Consider the following 14,426-nt stretch of genomic DNA (forward strand, 5'->3'; position numbering starts at 1 on the left):
GTGGAGGCTGTGCAGTGTGTACTGATGCAGGGAGAGCTGTGAGAAAAGAGCAGCACAGGGATGCAGGAGTATGGAGGCAGTCAAACAATCCCTCTGTCGTTCCATTCCCCCACTCCTCTCGCTTCTGTTTGTCCCTGTTAGAGGAAAGAGTTCTGAAGATGTGCTACTTAATTCTTTATAATTTCATGTTTTTTTTCTTTCTGACAGATTTAAGTGAAAAGGGGCAATCAGAGGAAAAGAGTTCTGAAGTTATACAAAAAAAAAAAAAAGCTTTTCCACCAGTTTCTCGGCAAAGGTCTGGCAGATTTCTGTGAATAGAGGCATTTCAGAGGGAAAGAGAGAGAGAGAGATACTGGGAAACCGACAGAATGGAGAAAAGGACATTGGAGGAAAACAGACTGAATGCACCTCACAAATGGAGAGTACCTGCACGAAGACCCATGTCACTCTGTCCACCTCCATTTACCTAAAGAGGCACCAAAAAGGATGAACCCATGGAAGGAAACATTGAAAGTAAGTAATAAATATTGTTTTGTTTTAATATCAGAATACATTTTTGTCCTAGAATCAGACGTTTTGTCGATATTTTGCATGCAATTTCAGTTATTGCATGAAATAGTTAAAATCTTGATGTCATTAGAATTTGTGGGGAGATTTCAGTGGTTTGTTCTCAACAGTTGGGAGAGTGATGACCCAATAAATGCCACCTGATCAGACTTGATTTTGAGTCCCTCTCCTAGACATAGACATAGTGCCCTTGAACACAGCACTTAACCCCAAATGGCTCCAGTGAAAACCTCTGTCTGAACATTGATAAATGTGTGTTCAGATGAGTGAATTCACCTAAACAGGGGTTCTGGTGCTCCTTTTCAAAGGAGATAAAACCATTAGACAATGAAAAGTGCAGCATCCAGTGTGTGTGTGTAACTCAAATATCAATTGTAGTGCTGAGAGGAGGGGGACACATTCAATAGCTCTCCCCCCTCCCTCTGCATGCTCTCCATCTAAGAATCAACGGCTCAGTGCCAAAACTGAAGCACAAGGACTCATTGAAGAAAGTAAGAAAGAGGTTTGGTAAAGGCTGGGGCCCACTTTCACCATTGTTTTGTATTTTATTCCATTATCTAAAAAATTGTCATTTCTTTCTTGTTCAAGTGCTTTTTTCATTTCTCTGCATTTAAGGTATAGGTCACCCAAAAACATAAAATTCTGTCATTATTTATTCACCTTCATGCCGTTTCAAATTTCTTTCGTGGATCACAGAAGATATTTTGCAGAATGTCTAAGATGCTCTTTTCCATACAATAACAGTGGGTTGTCAAGCTCAGAAAAGGACAGAAAAACACCATAAAAGTAGTCTACATAAAAGTGGAATTGACCAACATTTAGGTCTTTATTCTATGATAATCTTTCTTGACAGCAGTGGTCAACATTTATTTATTTCATTCATTGGAAACAAGCAGCTCAAAGATATTCTACCAGATAACTCTTTGTGTTCCACGTAAGAAAGAATACTATCGGGCTTGGAAAGATTTTGGGGTGAAATATACATTTAATAACTACTTCCTGCTCTGCAGAAAAACAACATTAATTGTTTTGACCAGATTTAAACAAATTTTGCTTTTTATTCTCTCTCTCCATATCCAGTTGGTTGCCCGTTCCCCCAGTCTCAGTCTGGTGAGTTGCTCAGTATTTTTGTTGTATATTTTGTATATTTAAAAGATCCTTATGCATTTTGTACATTCTTAATTATTGTATATATAGAGAGAGAGCACATTGGGAATTTGGCGTGCCAAATCAGAGGGATAGTGTGTCTCTAAACAGACTGTTTTTCTGTGTTGTGACTAGGCATAATGCTCATTAGTACATACATCTATGATAATGTGGGTCATTCGAGTTATGTCTAATGCATAAAACTAGATCACATCATTTAACTCTATGTTGTTTTATTGGTCTGAGCAAATCAGGCTAACCTTTCATAATTCTTTTCCTGTGACTGAATTAAAATGCAAGTGAAAAGCTGAATACAATCCTGTAAGATTACTTTTTTGAAACATTTTATATTTCTTTCAAACATGTAGCTCTGTATATTTTAATTAGCTAGGTTTGCTGCTTGATTAAGACTATCACATACAAGGTATAATAAATGGCAAAAGAGCTGTGGTACTCTCATTTACTTCAGTTGCTGTTACTGTTGCTGTTAGTTATTCTATTTGAATTAGTGTCCCTGAATAAGCTTCAGAATGATGTGATTCAGCCTTGCCTGGTATCTGGAGTCAGAAAATTCATGAGCTAACACTATAAACTATTTATAGCAGAATATGTGTATGGTATTACAATCTTACCACCACCCTCATGTATGAGACAGACTGAATACAACAGGTTTCATTAGGCTTCCACAGCCTTTTTTCAGGTGGTATAGTTTAAAACTACTCCATGTGGTTACTTATGTCTTATCACTGTAATTCAGCATTAGCTTTCGAGAAGATAGGTTTGAAGATGAATATGTATTTGTCATTATGGAAATAATGTTTTAATTTTGAACAGGTCTACAGATGTTATGAAAGATATATATAAATATATATAATTATACAGGCGAATATAAATACATTCATTCAAATGTCACTAAAGGCTGCTGAATATAAAAATATTCCCATCAGTTCTCCTATGGGAATTTTCATGACTGGGTTTCCACATTTCCACTTCATCCAATAAATAAATATTGGCTGCAAAAGAACCCTCCTTTTCTTATATTGTGAGCGTTCTTCTGCAGCCAATATTTATTTATTAATTTATCTATTTATTGCTAGCTGCCATAGAAAAATGTTTTAACAAGCAAAGTATAAGTATATTCCTCCAATTATTGGTGTACCCTAAATTTGGAGAGACACGTTGACAAAATACATAATTATCCAGATTGGGATTGCCACACAGAGTGTAATATCTGAACTGAACACACTCAAATAATGTGGTGGGAAGATGTGAAAAAATGTAAGAATAGTATGTGGGAATACACACACTTTAGAGGTAGCCAAGGGCCTCCTTCCCATTCTGACAGCATTGTTTTGTCAGAATATATTATGCTATGAATATAAATGTAAATCAAATATTAATCAGCTCTGATAAACAGTGGATTTGGTGACATGCACACACACACGCGTGTGCGCATACACACGCACGCACTCACTCACTCACTCACTCACTCACTCACACACACACACACACACACACACACACACACACACACACTCACTAATCAACTCTATGCCAGAGATTTATGAGGATAAATGAGAATAGACGACCAATGTATTCTCATTCCCATAGACAGGAACACAGCCAAATGGTAAAACTGACAATACTGGCACACTGTGAACACAGACTGTATGAGAATCACAGAACATTACAGTCTGCGCTATGTTAAACAAAAAAATATTCAGAAAATATGATGCTAGTGTGCTTATAACTTGATTGGTTTGCTAAAGCCTTGCTATGGCATTAGAGAGGTCTTTAAAAATGTTTGGATTTTTAGTGTTCGTGAGAGGGTTAACAGTCCTGATTGTGTTCAAATATTTAGAAAACTCATATTGCTCACTGATATAAATGCTACTGAAACATGGTTTGTAAATCCGACATACAAAGAAAATAAACACAAAAGGATAACATTTAAATTTACATGCACACTGACCATGTTAATAATGTTTATAAATATTAAATGTTTACAATGAACAATATACATTAGCTATGAGAAAGAATAATAATGCCAGTAATTTATCTGAACAGAAATGTTATAACATTAATTCTAATATGAATAGATTAACACACCAGTAATTGCTGGTAATCCATTTAGTATGTCCAAAACACATGCTGCATTTAGTTGTTTATAAATCACAGCGTGAAGCACAAAAATCTGATTATAATGCATTTTCATTAGGAATTTTATTAGTGTCTGAAATGCATGTTTTCTGTACTGTTTATACAAAGATTGTGTTCATTAATCAGTTTCTTCTAAACCCCCTGGGCACCAGCCTTGAGCAGTGATGTAATTCAATTCTTAAAGTCTTTTGTCACAGGCAGAATGTCAGTAAGACTTCTGGAGTCTAATTGTAAATTGAATGTTTACATAATCCTCTCTGCATTCAAAAGGACACTGTGGAAATCCAAAAGCCTTTTGATAAGTGCTGTACCTTTCTGTTTCTTGGCATCATTACAGTTTCTCAAAGACTGTTTGGAATGTTCTTGGAGAATGATTGACTAAAAAACAGATCTTATTACTGAAGTGGGACAAGGAACATAGGGATGTTAAGTGCAATAAAGAATGCCTATGCATAAATAAAGGAAGAAAATCCCAGAATTTTCCCAGAGGAGTAACTTAAAAAATAACAATGAGATACAAACACATTAATTCTCCCAGGCCAGAAACACTGAATAGTAGTCTCTCTTTTGTTTAATTATTCATGTTGATGTGATTTTGTTTTCTTTAATCCTCTGTGCTGCCTGCAACTTGGCTCAAGTGGTTTATACTGAATCTGTTTAGATGTGGAAGAAGTCACGGCGAGTCTCATGGTGGTTTCAATTCAATGTTCGAATAATAAAATAAGCAAGTACAGCCTGGTTCAACACCAAGCACTACTGTGCTTTATGGCTTTCTATTCCTATGTGATTTAGATATGTTGTATCATGTAGGGTTCAAAGCCATTAGGTACAGAGTGGCTTATCCACAATGGCTCTATTCAATATCTACTTGAAAAATCAATACATAAGCCTCCTGAGTTCATAAGTGTATTTGCCAAAAAACTTTTGTTTTGAACAAAATTATCTGTTGAATGGACTAAAATGGACTCTAGGACAAAATCACAGAGATTTTTCATTTATATGAAATACACAGCAACATAATACACCCTAAATAGATAGCAGTTTTATTGTTTAACCGAGTGTCAGGTTTGAATGTTAAACATGCAATTTACAGTGCCAGTCTTCAGGATTTATTTGCTGCAAGGGATGTCTGGGCAAGGGTTGGGGTGATGGCATATTCATGTTTGCCCTACCTTACATCATGCTTTCCCAGGAGAAAAAAAATCATTCATTTGAGAAAACAAAAACAAATAAGATGCGAGATGAGAGAGACACATGAACTGAGAAAGACGAAAAAAGGGGTGGGGGGAGAAAGAGAGAAACAAGGGTTATGCATGTTGATGAGTGAATGAATGCCACACTAATCTGGGCAACAGGCAAAGCATTACATTTCCAGAATAAGGATCAGAGCGAATCAGAGTTCATCCACTAGGGATGAAGCTCAGCAGTGGAAAACAGAGCATCTGTGCCTGCACCCGACAGAGGCATGAGGGAGGCAGAGCACAGTTGTGATGCACGGCACGTTTCCTGTTGGCACATCCTTCTGGACTCTTGAAGCTTATTAAAGTGGCTCGTAGAACAGGATAATCCTTTTGCTTGGAGCGCAAGGGAGTAATGTACCAGGCAGATATAAGCCTGGTGAATAAACTTAACTATAGCATGGAATTGAAAACCTAGTCTCTGTAGAAGAAAATAAAAATGGTCACAATATTTTTATTTATTTATTTAGCTGTTTTGGAATGAGTATCTTCCTTTTCTCTGTAAAATGCATGCAGTATAATACAATTATTTTCTTTTCACATTAACCCTGCTGATAAAAAGGCTTAAACCAACCTAAGATAGTTTCCTGGTCTTCAGCTGGTCTCCCAGCATGGCCAGTGTTCTGAGAGCCCAACTAACGATGCTTATGCTGGTTTAAGGGGCGGTCACACTACACTTTGCACTCCATTGACTCCCATTCAAACACATCCGAAAGTGGGAGAGTGAAAATGCAAGATCATACGAAAAGATTTCGTACAGACCTTCATACCAAATTTCAAGCTTGGTGAACTCTCAACTGTGAATCTGGATGACGAGAGGATGCATGACCAATGGAAGATCGAAACATCACACACTGACCTCTTGGCACATTTAATATATATTTCAAAGCTGTGTGTATTAATTTCTGCTGGAAATTGAGTAGATTTTTTTTCTAACATTTTGAATATGATTGTAGGGACTTCAAGGAGGACACAGGAAAACAGGTTCCTTCAACTCAGGTATGTGAGCTTTTATTGTTTTTTACAGGGGCGCCACAACACGCCAGCTTCACAATAAACTTTAGCTTCACGATAGGCTTCCAGACCCCGACTCTCTCTCCCCTCTGCTGGCGGTGTGGCTATTTTGGTGCCGCTCTCCCCGTGCTCACTGTAATTAGAGACAGGTGTTAATCATAATTTAGCTCAGGTGTAAGTACCCTTACCGCTTCTCTCTCTCTCCGGACAGGCACTTGACCACTATTTGGGAAATGCTATTTACGAAACCCAGAAGCCCTCTAGTGTGACATCATCCTGGGTTGCATTTCCCAAAAGCATTGCAAGCTTAAATTGATTGTTTAGACCATTGGAGCAGTGATTTCTATGATCTACTTAAGCCTAAAGTGTTGACCAGTTTCAGTGACAACACTTTTTCGCCATATTTGTGACCATCAGCGGGAGGAACTAATGGTGGTGAATGGAGAAACACCCATAAAACTATTCAAGAATAACATAAAAAAAAATGTCCATGCCAAGTCCCAGATAAGGTGTATTCAGGTCTGAGGTCTACACAAATATGGCCAAATTTGACTTTCGCAGACATTTAAATATATTTAATCAATGATTTATCTCTGTATGGAGGAGAGTCTGATGTGTGACCAACGAGTGCACACCTCTAACGGTACATCACCGTAAACATCTCTCATTCAGATGTTACAAATATTTGTGATATTTTCTGCTCTGATTTGGTCAAAATTTTACTAAATGTCTGTGACGATCCTGTCTGTATGAATGTAAGAGCTGCTTTTAACTCATGAAGAATACACAGATATCAACCAAGGCATATTAGTGAATATGACTAATATGTTTACATTGTGGTGTGAATAAAGTCTGCGCTTCATAATCTTGTGTTGTTTATTGACTAACATTATTATATACACATTAAATATATACTAAATATATTCACATTATAGTGCTTTTTCATTAATTACAACATGTTACCATTATCATATACCACAGTCTGGGAGAACTGTGAATATCACCATACTATGTGCATTTCCAGTTTAATTGTTATCAGAACCGATGATGGTGGCAAAAGACCCACAAGTGTTTTTATCCGTGCTCTTTTCCTTCATCGCTGTTTCCTTGCTGGAAAATCCAGCTTAAGATGGTAGCTGTGTTTTGGAACATGGTAGCTGGTCCAAGCTGGTCCTAAGCTGGTCCAAGCTGGTCATGAGCTGGTCCAAGCTGGTCGACAAGCTACATCTACCAAAAACCAGCTTGACCACCTTTAGCTGGTATGACAAGCTGGTAGTTATTCTAAGATGGTCTCTCAGCATGGACCAGCTAAAGTCCATCTTGGAAAGGTTAATGACCAGCTTGGGCCAGCTAGAAATCATCTTCCATGTTTCAAAACACAGCTACCAGCTTAAGTTGTATTTTCCATTAGGGTTGACTTTGACTAAATTAAGCGGTGTCACTTAAAAGATAAAGCTTCATTGAAAGAAAAATTACATTTTGGCTCTGGTAATTAAACAGCAGTGTCACCTTTTAAGATTGATAAATATAAGTGTAATGTTCAATGATGGGAGGGAAAGGAGGACACAGGTAACTCGGAACTTCAACTCAAAGGTATAACTTTAATTCTACAAACTCAAAAAAGCTTTTCAACATCACACTCATTAGATCATTGTTTTGTACATTCTCATTTTCACTGGTAGCTCTCTCTTTCTCTCTCTCTGCCTTGTCTCTGGTATGGTCCCCTTTTAATCGCTCTCCCCAGTGCTTATTTAAGGAAGTCTGCGACAGCCATCTGCGTCCCAGGTCTATGGACTACCTCGAACCAAAATGGCTGAAGAGCCAGATACCAACGGGTGATCCTCTAGTCTTTGGGCTGGTAACATCCGAATAATTAGGCACACACCTTCTATAATAGCCAACCAGTCTTACTGGTCTTGGGTTTCGGGCAGGTCACAATCACCGCGGTTTTATCAATTTGGGTATGCACCTGCCCGTGTCCCAAGTGGAATCCCAGATACCATACCTCCACCCGTCCAACTGTGTACTTCTTGGGTTTTGCTGTGATTCCTGTCCGTCACAGCGACCTCAGAACAGCCCTCAGATGCTGCATGTGCTGATGCCAATAATTACTGTATATAATGATCCACTTCATCCAGATAGGCAGCGGCGTAAGCAGAGAGGTCCGAGGACTTGGCTCATGAGGCGCTGAAACGTAGTCGAGACCCCAAACAAACCGAATGGAAGCATCACAAATTGGTGTAAGCCAAATGGTGTGGAGAAGTTTTTTTTGGGGATATTGCCGTTAAGGGGCTCTGACAATAACCCTTTGTCAAATCCAGTGTCGAATAAAAGCGAGCTGTGCCCAACTGATCGAGCAATTCATCAATACAAGGCATTGGGTATGCATCAAATTTAGACACTGCATTGACTTTCCTATAATCCACACAGAACCATACAGATCCATCGCACTTAGGAACTTGAACATCTGGACTGGACCAATCGCTGTGGGATTCCTCTATTACTACCATATCATGCATTGCATCTAATTCTTCCTGAACTATTTTCTTTTTGTTGGTAGGGATGACTACGTACCACAACCTTAGGCACTGTCTCGATGTGGTGCTGGATGAGGTTTGTATGACCCGGCAGAGGAGAATACACATCTGCAAATTGTTTCTGCAACTTGGCAACATCTGTGACTTGATACAGTGAGCGGTGGTCTTCACAAGTGACCAGGGTGACATGATTGGCTATTACATTCACCTCCGGCCCAAACTCCACCCTCTCCGGAGCTACCATTGCCAACGTCATAGGGACTGCCTACTTCCATAATTTCAGGAGGTTTAGGTGGTATATCTGTTCTGATATCTGTTCGTTTGACCTCATAATCGAGATCCCCCCACTTGTCGTGTGACATGAAAGGGTCCTTGCCACCTGGCGAGTAATTTAGAGCTCCATCTAGGGAGTAATATGAGCACTTTGTTTCCTGGTGCAAATTCCCATAGCCGAGTACCCCTGTTATACTGCCGGCTTTGATGTTCCTGAGCTTGGAGCAAATTCTCCTGTGTTAGATGACCCAAAGGGTGGAGTTTTGCTCTAAGATCAAGAACATATTGAGTAAAATTATTACTTTTTGAAGGTCCCTCCTGCTGACATTCACGGCATGCCGCACACCAACTGCGAACATCCCCGCGAATGCTCAGCCAGTAGAAATGGGCCATTAATCGGTTCAGTGTCTTTTCCTGTCCTAAGTGACCCGCCATCGGATTATAATGAGCCTGGAATAGCATTTCCCAATGGTTCTGTGGTATTAACAGCTGGGTTGTATACTCTTTAGTCTGAGCATCCTGCATCACTTGATACAACCGCTCTTTTATAATAGGAAAATATGAATATGAAAGTGCGATGTTTGGTTGGAGTCGTTGACAATCAATAACTTTCACTTGGTCAAGAGCATGCCTAAGGGTTTCATCTCTTGACTGCTCTAGAGGGAAATCCCTTTTGGAAAATCCTCTAAGGACGGGAGGGGCCGAAGCCTCCCCCTCCTTTACGTCATCCTGACGTGGATCTGATGAGGGCTGCCCTGGCTTTGCCTCCCGTCCCAAGGCATTGCACATCTTTCTCGCAGGCCCCATCCACACACGTACTCTTTAATTCATTTTTAAATTCTGGACAATTAGTTCTCAAAATTAGTTGATGGGTGAGGCGAGAACTAACTGCTGCCTTCACTCTATGCTTTTGTCCTCGAAATGTAATAACAAGTATCACTACAGCATAATTGTGAATATCCCCATGCACACACCTCACAACTTTTGCTTGTGCCCAAAGCCTCGTCTTGAAACAAACATTGGTGTATAGTGGTCTGGTACAGCTTGTATCCACTAAAGGCTTGATGTGCACTCCCCTTGACACTCACCGGTATTCACATTTACATTTATTCATTTGGCAGATGCTTTTATCCAAAGCGACTTACAAAAGAGCCTGCATTCTGTATGCTCCAGCTCGAGCGGGGGCAGCCTGTGAGTGTCGGGGACCCGGACCAGAGTTCCCAGCTCCATCACTGGGCATTGGTCCCAGAAGTGCCTTGGATCCCCACACCAGCAGGCTGGCCCGGGCTTTAAATCCACATCTGTGTCGGCGGGTACACCACCGGTGGTGGGACAAACCCCCACGAATAAGGAGCTGGCTTTGGCGGCAGGTTTCCATGCCTCCAGGGTACTGGGATGAGTGAAGGAACAGAGTGAGAGGAGGGGGAGGGGAGAGAGAGAGTGGGAGGGCTCTTCTACCCTCTGATATGCTGACATATGGTCCTCTGCCAGTTGGACGGCTTTCTCCAGCGACGCTGGGCGGTGGCACTGGACCCATTCTGCCATTCCTTTCGGTAGACGATGGATCAGCTGATCCAGCACCATGAGATAGATGACTACCTCGGCATCACTGCCCTCAGCCAGCAGCCACTTATGTCAGGCATCTCGGAGCTGTTGAGAAAAGGCAAAGGGGCGGCTGCGTCCATCCATCTTCATTGACTGGAAGAGTCTCGGCTGGGGCTTTCTCCTGATGTAGTAGCCTCTGTATCGCATGCCGGTCCTCTGCTTGAGCTTGGAGCACCTCCTGGAATAGGCGATACTGGTCCTGGTGTAACAAACTCAAAATAGCTTTTCAGCATCACACTCATTAGATCACGGTTTTGTACAGTCTCTTTTTGACTGGTTGCTCTCTCTCTCTCTGACACGTCTCTGGCGTGGTCCCCGTTTTATCACTCTCCCCAGTGCTTACTGCAATCAGAAATAGGTGTTAGACATTATAGTGCTCATTGGTATGCACCCATACTGCTTTCTCTCTCTCTCTCCGGACGAATGCTCGATCACACCCCCGCCACCACAATAAACAAAAAGTTGTCGACTTTTGCCGCATCCCACAGCGCAGCACAATGAAGAAATATGGAATTTTGGTCACAAACATGGTGCTGCGGTCATGTATAGTGATGTCACATGAAACAGGTCAATACTTCAGTGTCCTGTGTGACGCAAATCTCGTCATCAGCAGAGTGCTCGAGCACTGAACGCATACAGCCCCATTTTTCTAACAGTGCATCTTTTAATGAGCAGACTGTGCATACGTATGGAAATATTTACACGTATTAGTGGATCCACAAGGAGGCAATACACATTTAAACCGTTGCTGTCAGGAAGAAATGCTAGAAGACATAATTGCCGTACAACAACAGTATATATTTACAACAAGAGCATGTGTGTGAGGAGGTCAGGGGCCTGTACCATGATGGTAGTTGAACAAACTCGGGGTTACAGGATTGGTTTTGAGTCGACAAAACCAAACCGATGCAATCAGGCTTTATTGGTACCATGACGCAGCTCATCAACTTTCTCTGTCAACTCAGGCTTTGATCCTTAAGCTATGATTACTCCACACGCGCGTGCACATAAAAGAGTGACGTCGACACTGAACAACCAATCGCGTTCGATATGGATAGAGCGAGAGCTATATATTTTTCCGCGCAGGAGCAAGAGATTATTATTCAGAAATATGAAGAATATAGGAGTGTTTTTCAAGCATGCAGTAACACTGTATCTGCTGCCAAAGCAAGAGAACAATCTTGGAGGAAGATTGCTGATTGCGTTAATGCATAGGCTAAGTTAAACAATTAATGTAAATTTATGTAGGATAATCATATTAAAAATTTATTAAATGCTAAAATTAAAATGTGTATTCGTGCTGATATATACATGCATACATAAGTGTGTGTGTGTGTGTGTGTAGATGTATGTAAAGTGTGACTGTATAGGCTATTACATCCTAAGAAAGATTGATATTCATTGATTTTTAGATGCAACCCCAACTCCAAACGTTCTTGGCAGCAGATCAAAACAAAATATAAAAATATAATTCAAAGTGGTGAGTATTTACCAAACCATTTAATCACAAACACTTGTTTGCAGCAAACAGAAAAAAGTGTGACATAAGGAAAACTGGGGGAGGGCCACCTCCTCCAGAATACACTGTGGCGGAGGAGTTGGCACTGAGTAACAACAAGGGGCGGCCGATTATGGATGGGATTGCAAGTGCTGTACAGTCTGACCCTGGTGCTGGCTCCTCTAAGCAAGTGACACTGGGTATGTGTGTGCAATGCATTACTAATGTTTTAAAAAAAAGTTAAATATGGCTGACTCTATGTTCTGCACAGTAGAGGGAAATACAGTGTCCCTGTTGAAGCCAGCACACATGCACACAGTCTCCTGCACAGAGGTCAGTACACCAGACAGAACACAATGAACATAACCTGCTTTATAACAATTTTGATTTAAATTGGCCTTCAATTTATAGGGTGAACCAAATGATGAAGACACTCTGTCTGTGTCTTCAGAGACAGTTGCTGAGGTGAATGCACTGGGCTTTTTATTACAGCACACATTTGAATGTCATAATTAAATGACTGGCTCTTACACATCTCTTTTATTGTAGGATTTTTCACAACCTGCCCCAGAAACTGAAGCCTCTACCTCAATGGGCTTCAGAAGGAATGTGAACAAGGTAATGCTTTAAACCCTTAATTACAGTCAGTCCTATGTTTGTAGAAAGTCATGCCACTTTTTGTGATTTGATCAACCTCCAGAAAACGTGTAATGATTGTTTGTGGTGGAATTGTTTCAGGTGGAAACAGACTCGGTCAGGGCCCTTTACAAAAGGAGTCTAGAAATAGACTGTTCACTGAAGGAGCTGGACTGTGAGCTGAGGAGGCTCCAAATTCAAAAAATTTAATTGGAGATCAAACAGCTGGAAAAAACAGATCTCAGTATGTAACCGTTTTTTTTTTTTTTTTTTAACCAAGTTACCCTGTATGAACACTATGAATGTTTATTAATGTCATTTTTCTTTCTCTCTTTCCTCCCTAGCCACATGACCAATAAAACAGTTTGAGACCTACCAGCAGTGTCAGTGTGCTTTTATTAAGTAAAATATTGTGTTGTGATTGCATCTCTGACATCTGCGCCAGCTGGGTGGTCAATTGCGATGGGGTCAATTTCATCAGGGAGAAGCTGGTTTTGTGGTGGTACTCGCTCCTTTCTGATAGTGGCTATATTGTGCAGAATGGCACATGCAGCCACTATCTGTGATGCTCGCTCTGGTGACACTCTTAAACGCCTAAGGCAGTTGAAACGTGCCTTTAGGATGCCAAAGGTCATCTCGATCTTGACCCTGGTTTTACTGAGGACCACATCGAAGCGGTTTTGTGGCCCTGTCTGAGGGTCAGGATAGGGGGTTAGCAAAAACCTCTGGCATGCATAACCTCGATCTCCTACCAACAGGCCATCAAAAAGCCCTGTCATAGAACAGAAAAGGGAAAAATTGTGTAAGCTTTTCAAATTAAAACTTTAAAGTGTACTGTACCAATTTTAACTTGCCTTCCTCAAAGCGCTGACACAAAATAGACTCACGGAAAATTCGTGAGTCATGCACTGAGCCAGGCCATTTGGCATCCAAACTTGTGATCATGCATTCATGATCACAAGTCATCTGCAGATGAAATGTACAGTAAATAATTGTCCTATCTGTTAGTTACTTATTTAAAGATTGATCTCAATGCAAATAAAAATAACTTCACATTTTTCAAATACCTGAACATTAAGGCTGTGAAAGGACTTTCTGTTCACATACTCTGCCTCATGTTCTCCTAGAGCTGTGGAGATTGCAACATGTGTGCAGTCTATTGCTCCTATGACTCTAGGGAATCCTATCATAGGAATTAAACATATATATTTAAAATCATTCTTAACAGCTACTGTAGACTATTGCATTATAGGCCTATATTTCTAAGTATGAAATGTGCTTTTTTGCAGAAGAAAAAAACGAACGTGAAAGGTTAAATTTGTTCATATGATGTCACCCAATCAAGATATCTTAAATGCAATTTTATAAAATCCCTCTTTTATGGACATGGTCGATAAATGTCCAGGGAACACAATGAAGCTATTTATGTACCCCTGCAGAGCGAGGACCACCTTGCGAATGGTCCGACAGACCGTGTTTTTCCCTAGATTCTCTGCATCACCGACCGCATACAAGTATGTACCACTTGCCAAAAAACGCAACGCAATACATACCATTTGCGGTACAGTAAGGGCATGGCTTCGACGAGTCACATTTGTTATGTGCGGCTCAAGAAGTTCACAAAGATAAGACATTCCTTCCGCGGAAAATCTGTATCTTTCATACAAGTAAGTATCGGGAAAGTCAAATGGATTTTGTCTGTCCCTAAAAACTCTTTCTCTACGAAGTGCTCGTCTAACAATTTGCGCGGAG

General features: G+C 40.5%; 2 protein-coding genes across 2 annotated transcripts; one reads left to right on the top strand and one right to left on the bottom strand.

Moving 5' to 3' along the window:
• The first annotated feature begins 61 nt into the window (after positions 1–61).
• Positions 62–13,045, top strand: LOC127619351 (uncharacterized). The gene is made up of 9 exons (XM_052092247.1): positions 62–513; positions 1,648–1,677; positions 6,068–6,110; positions 12,065–12,238; positions 12,310–12,371; positions 12,450–12,503; positions 12,588–12,656; positions 12,777–12,918; positions 13,019–13,045. Exons 1-8 carry the CDS (start codon positions 403–405, stop codon positions 12,882–12,884), a joined length of 651 nt encoding a protein of 216 aa, XP_051948207.1. The 5' UTR covers positions 62–402; the 3' UTR covers positions 12,885–12,918; positions 13,019–13,045.
• On the bottom strand, positions 13,025–14,041 carry LOC127619353 (putative nuclease HARBI1). Its single transcript, XM_052092248.1, has 3 exons — positions 13,742–14,041; positions 13,529–13,640; positions 13,025–13,446 (listed from the first exon to the last, which is right to left on the bottom strand). Exons 1-3 carry the CDS (start codon positions 13,862–13,864, stop codon positions 13,073–13,075), a joined length of 609 nt encoding a protein of 202 aa, XP_051948208.1. The 5' UTR covers positions 13,865–14,041; the 3' UTR covers positions 13,025–13,072.
• Positions 14,042–14,426: the final 385 nt, after the last annotated feature.

Source organism: Xyrauchen texanus, chromosome 25 (genome assembly GCF_025860055.1).
Source record: "Xyrauchen texanus isolate HMW12.3.18 chromosome 25, RBS_HiC_50CHRs, whole genome shotgun sequence".
NCBI lineage: Eukaryota > Metazoa > Chordata > Actinopteri > Cypriniformes > Catostomidae > Xyrauchen > Xyrauchen texanus.

What these genes read in the sequence shown, in the direction of transcription:
- LOC127619351 (XM_052092247.1), top strand. Translation starts at nt 403, where the DNA reads ATGCACCTCACAAATGGAGAGTACCTGCACGAAGACCCATGTCACTCT. An exon ending in ACACAGTCTCCTGCACAGAG is followed by an intron (nt 12,372 to 12,449) that starts GTCAGTACACCA and finishes TTCAATTTATAG; the next exon opens with GGTGAACCAAATGATGAAGA. An exon ending in CTTCAGAGACAGTTGCTGAG is followed by an intron (nt 12,504 to 12,587) that starts GTGAATGCACTG and finishes CTTTTATTGTAG; the next exon opens with GATTTTTCACAACCTGCCCC.
- LOC127619353 (XM_052092248.1), bottom strand. Translation starts at nt 13,864, where the DNA reads ATGATAGGATTCCCTAGAGTCATAGGAGCAATAGACTGCACACATGTT. An exon ending in TTCACAGCCTTAATGTTCAG is followed by an intron (nt 13,641 to 13,741) that starts GTATTTGAAAAA and finishes TTTCATCTGCAG; the next exon opens with ATGACTTGTGATCATGAATG. An exon ending in GTGTCAGCGCTTTGAGGAAG is followed by an intron (nt 13,447 to 13,528) that starts GCAAGTTAAAAT and finishes GTTCTATGACAG; the next exon opens with GGCTTTTTGATGGCCTGTTG.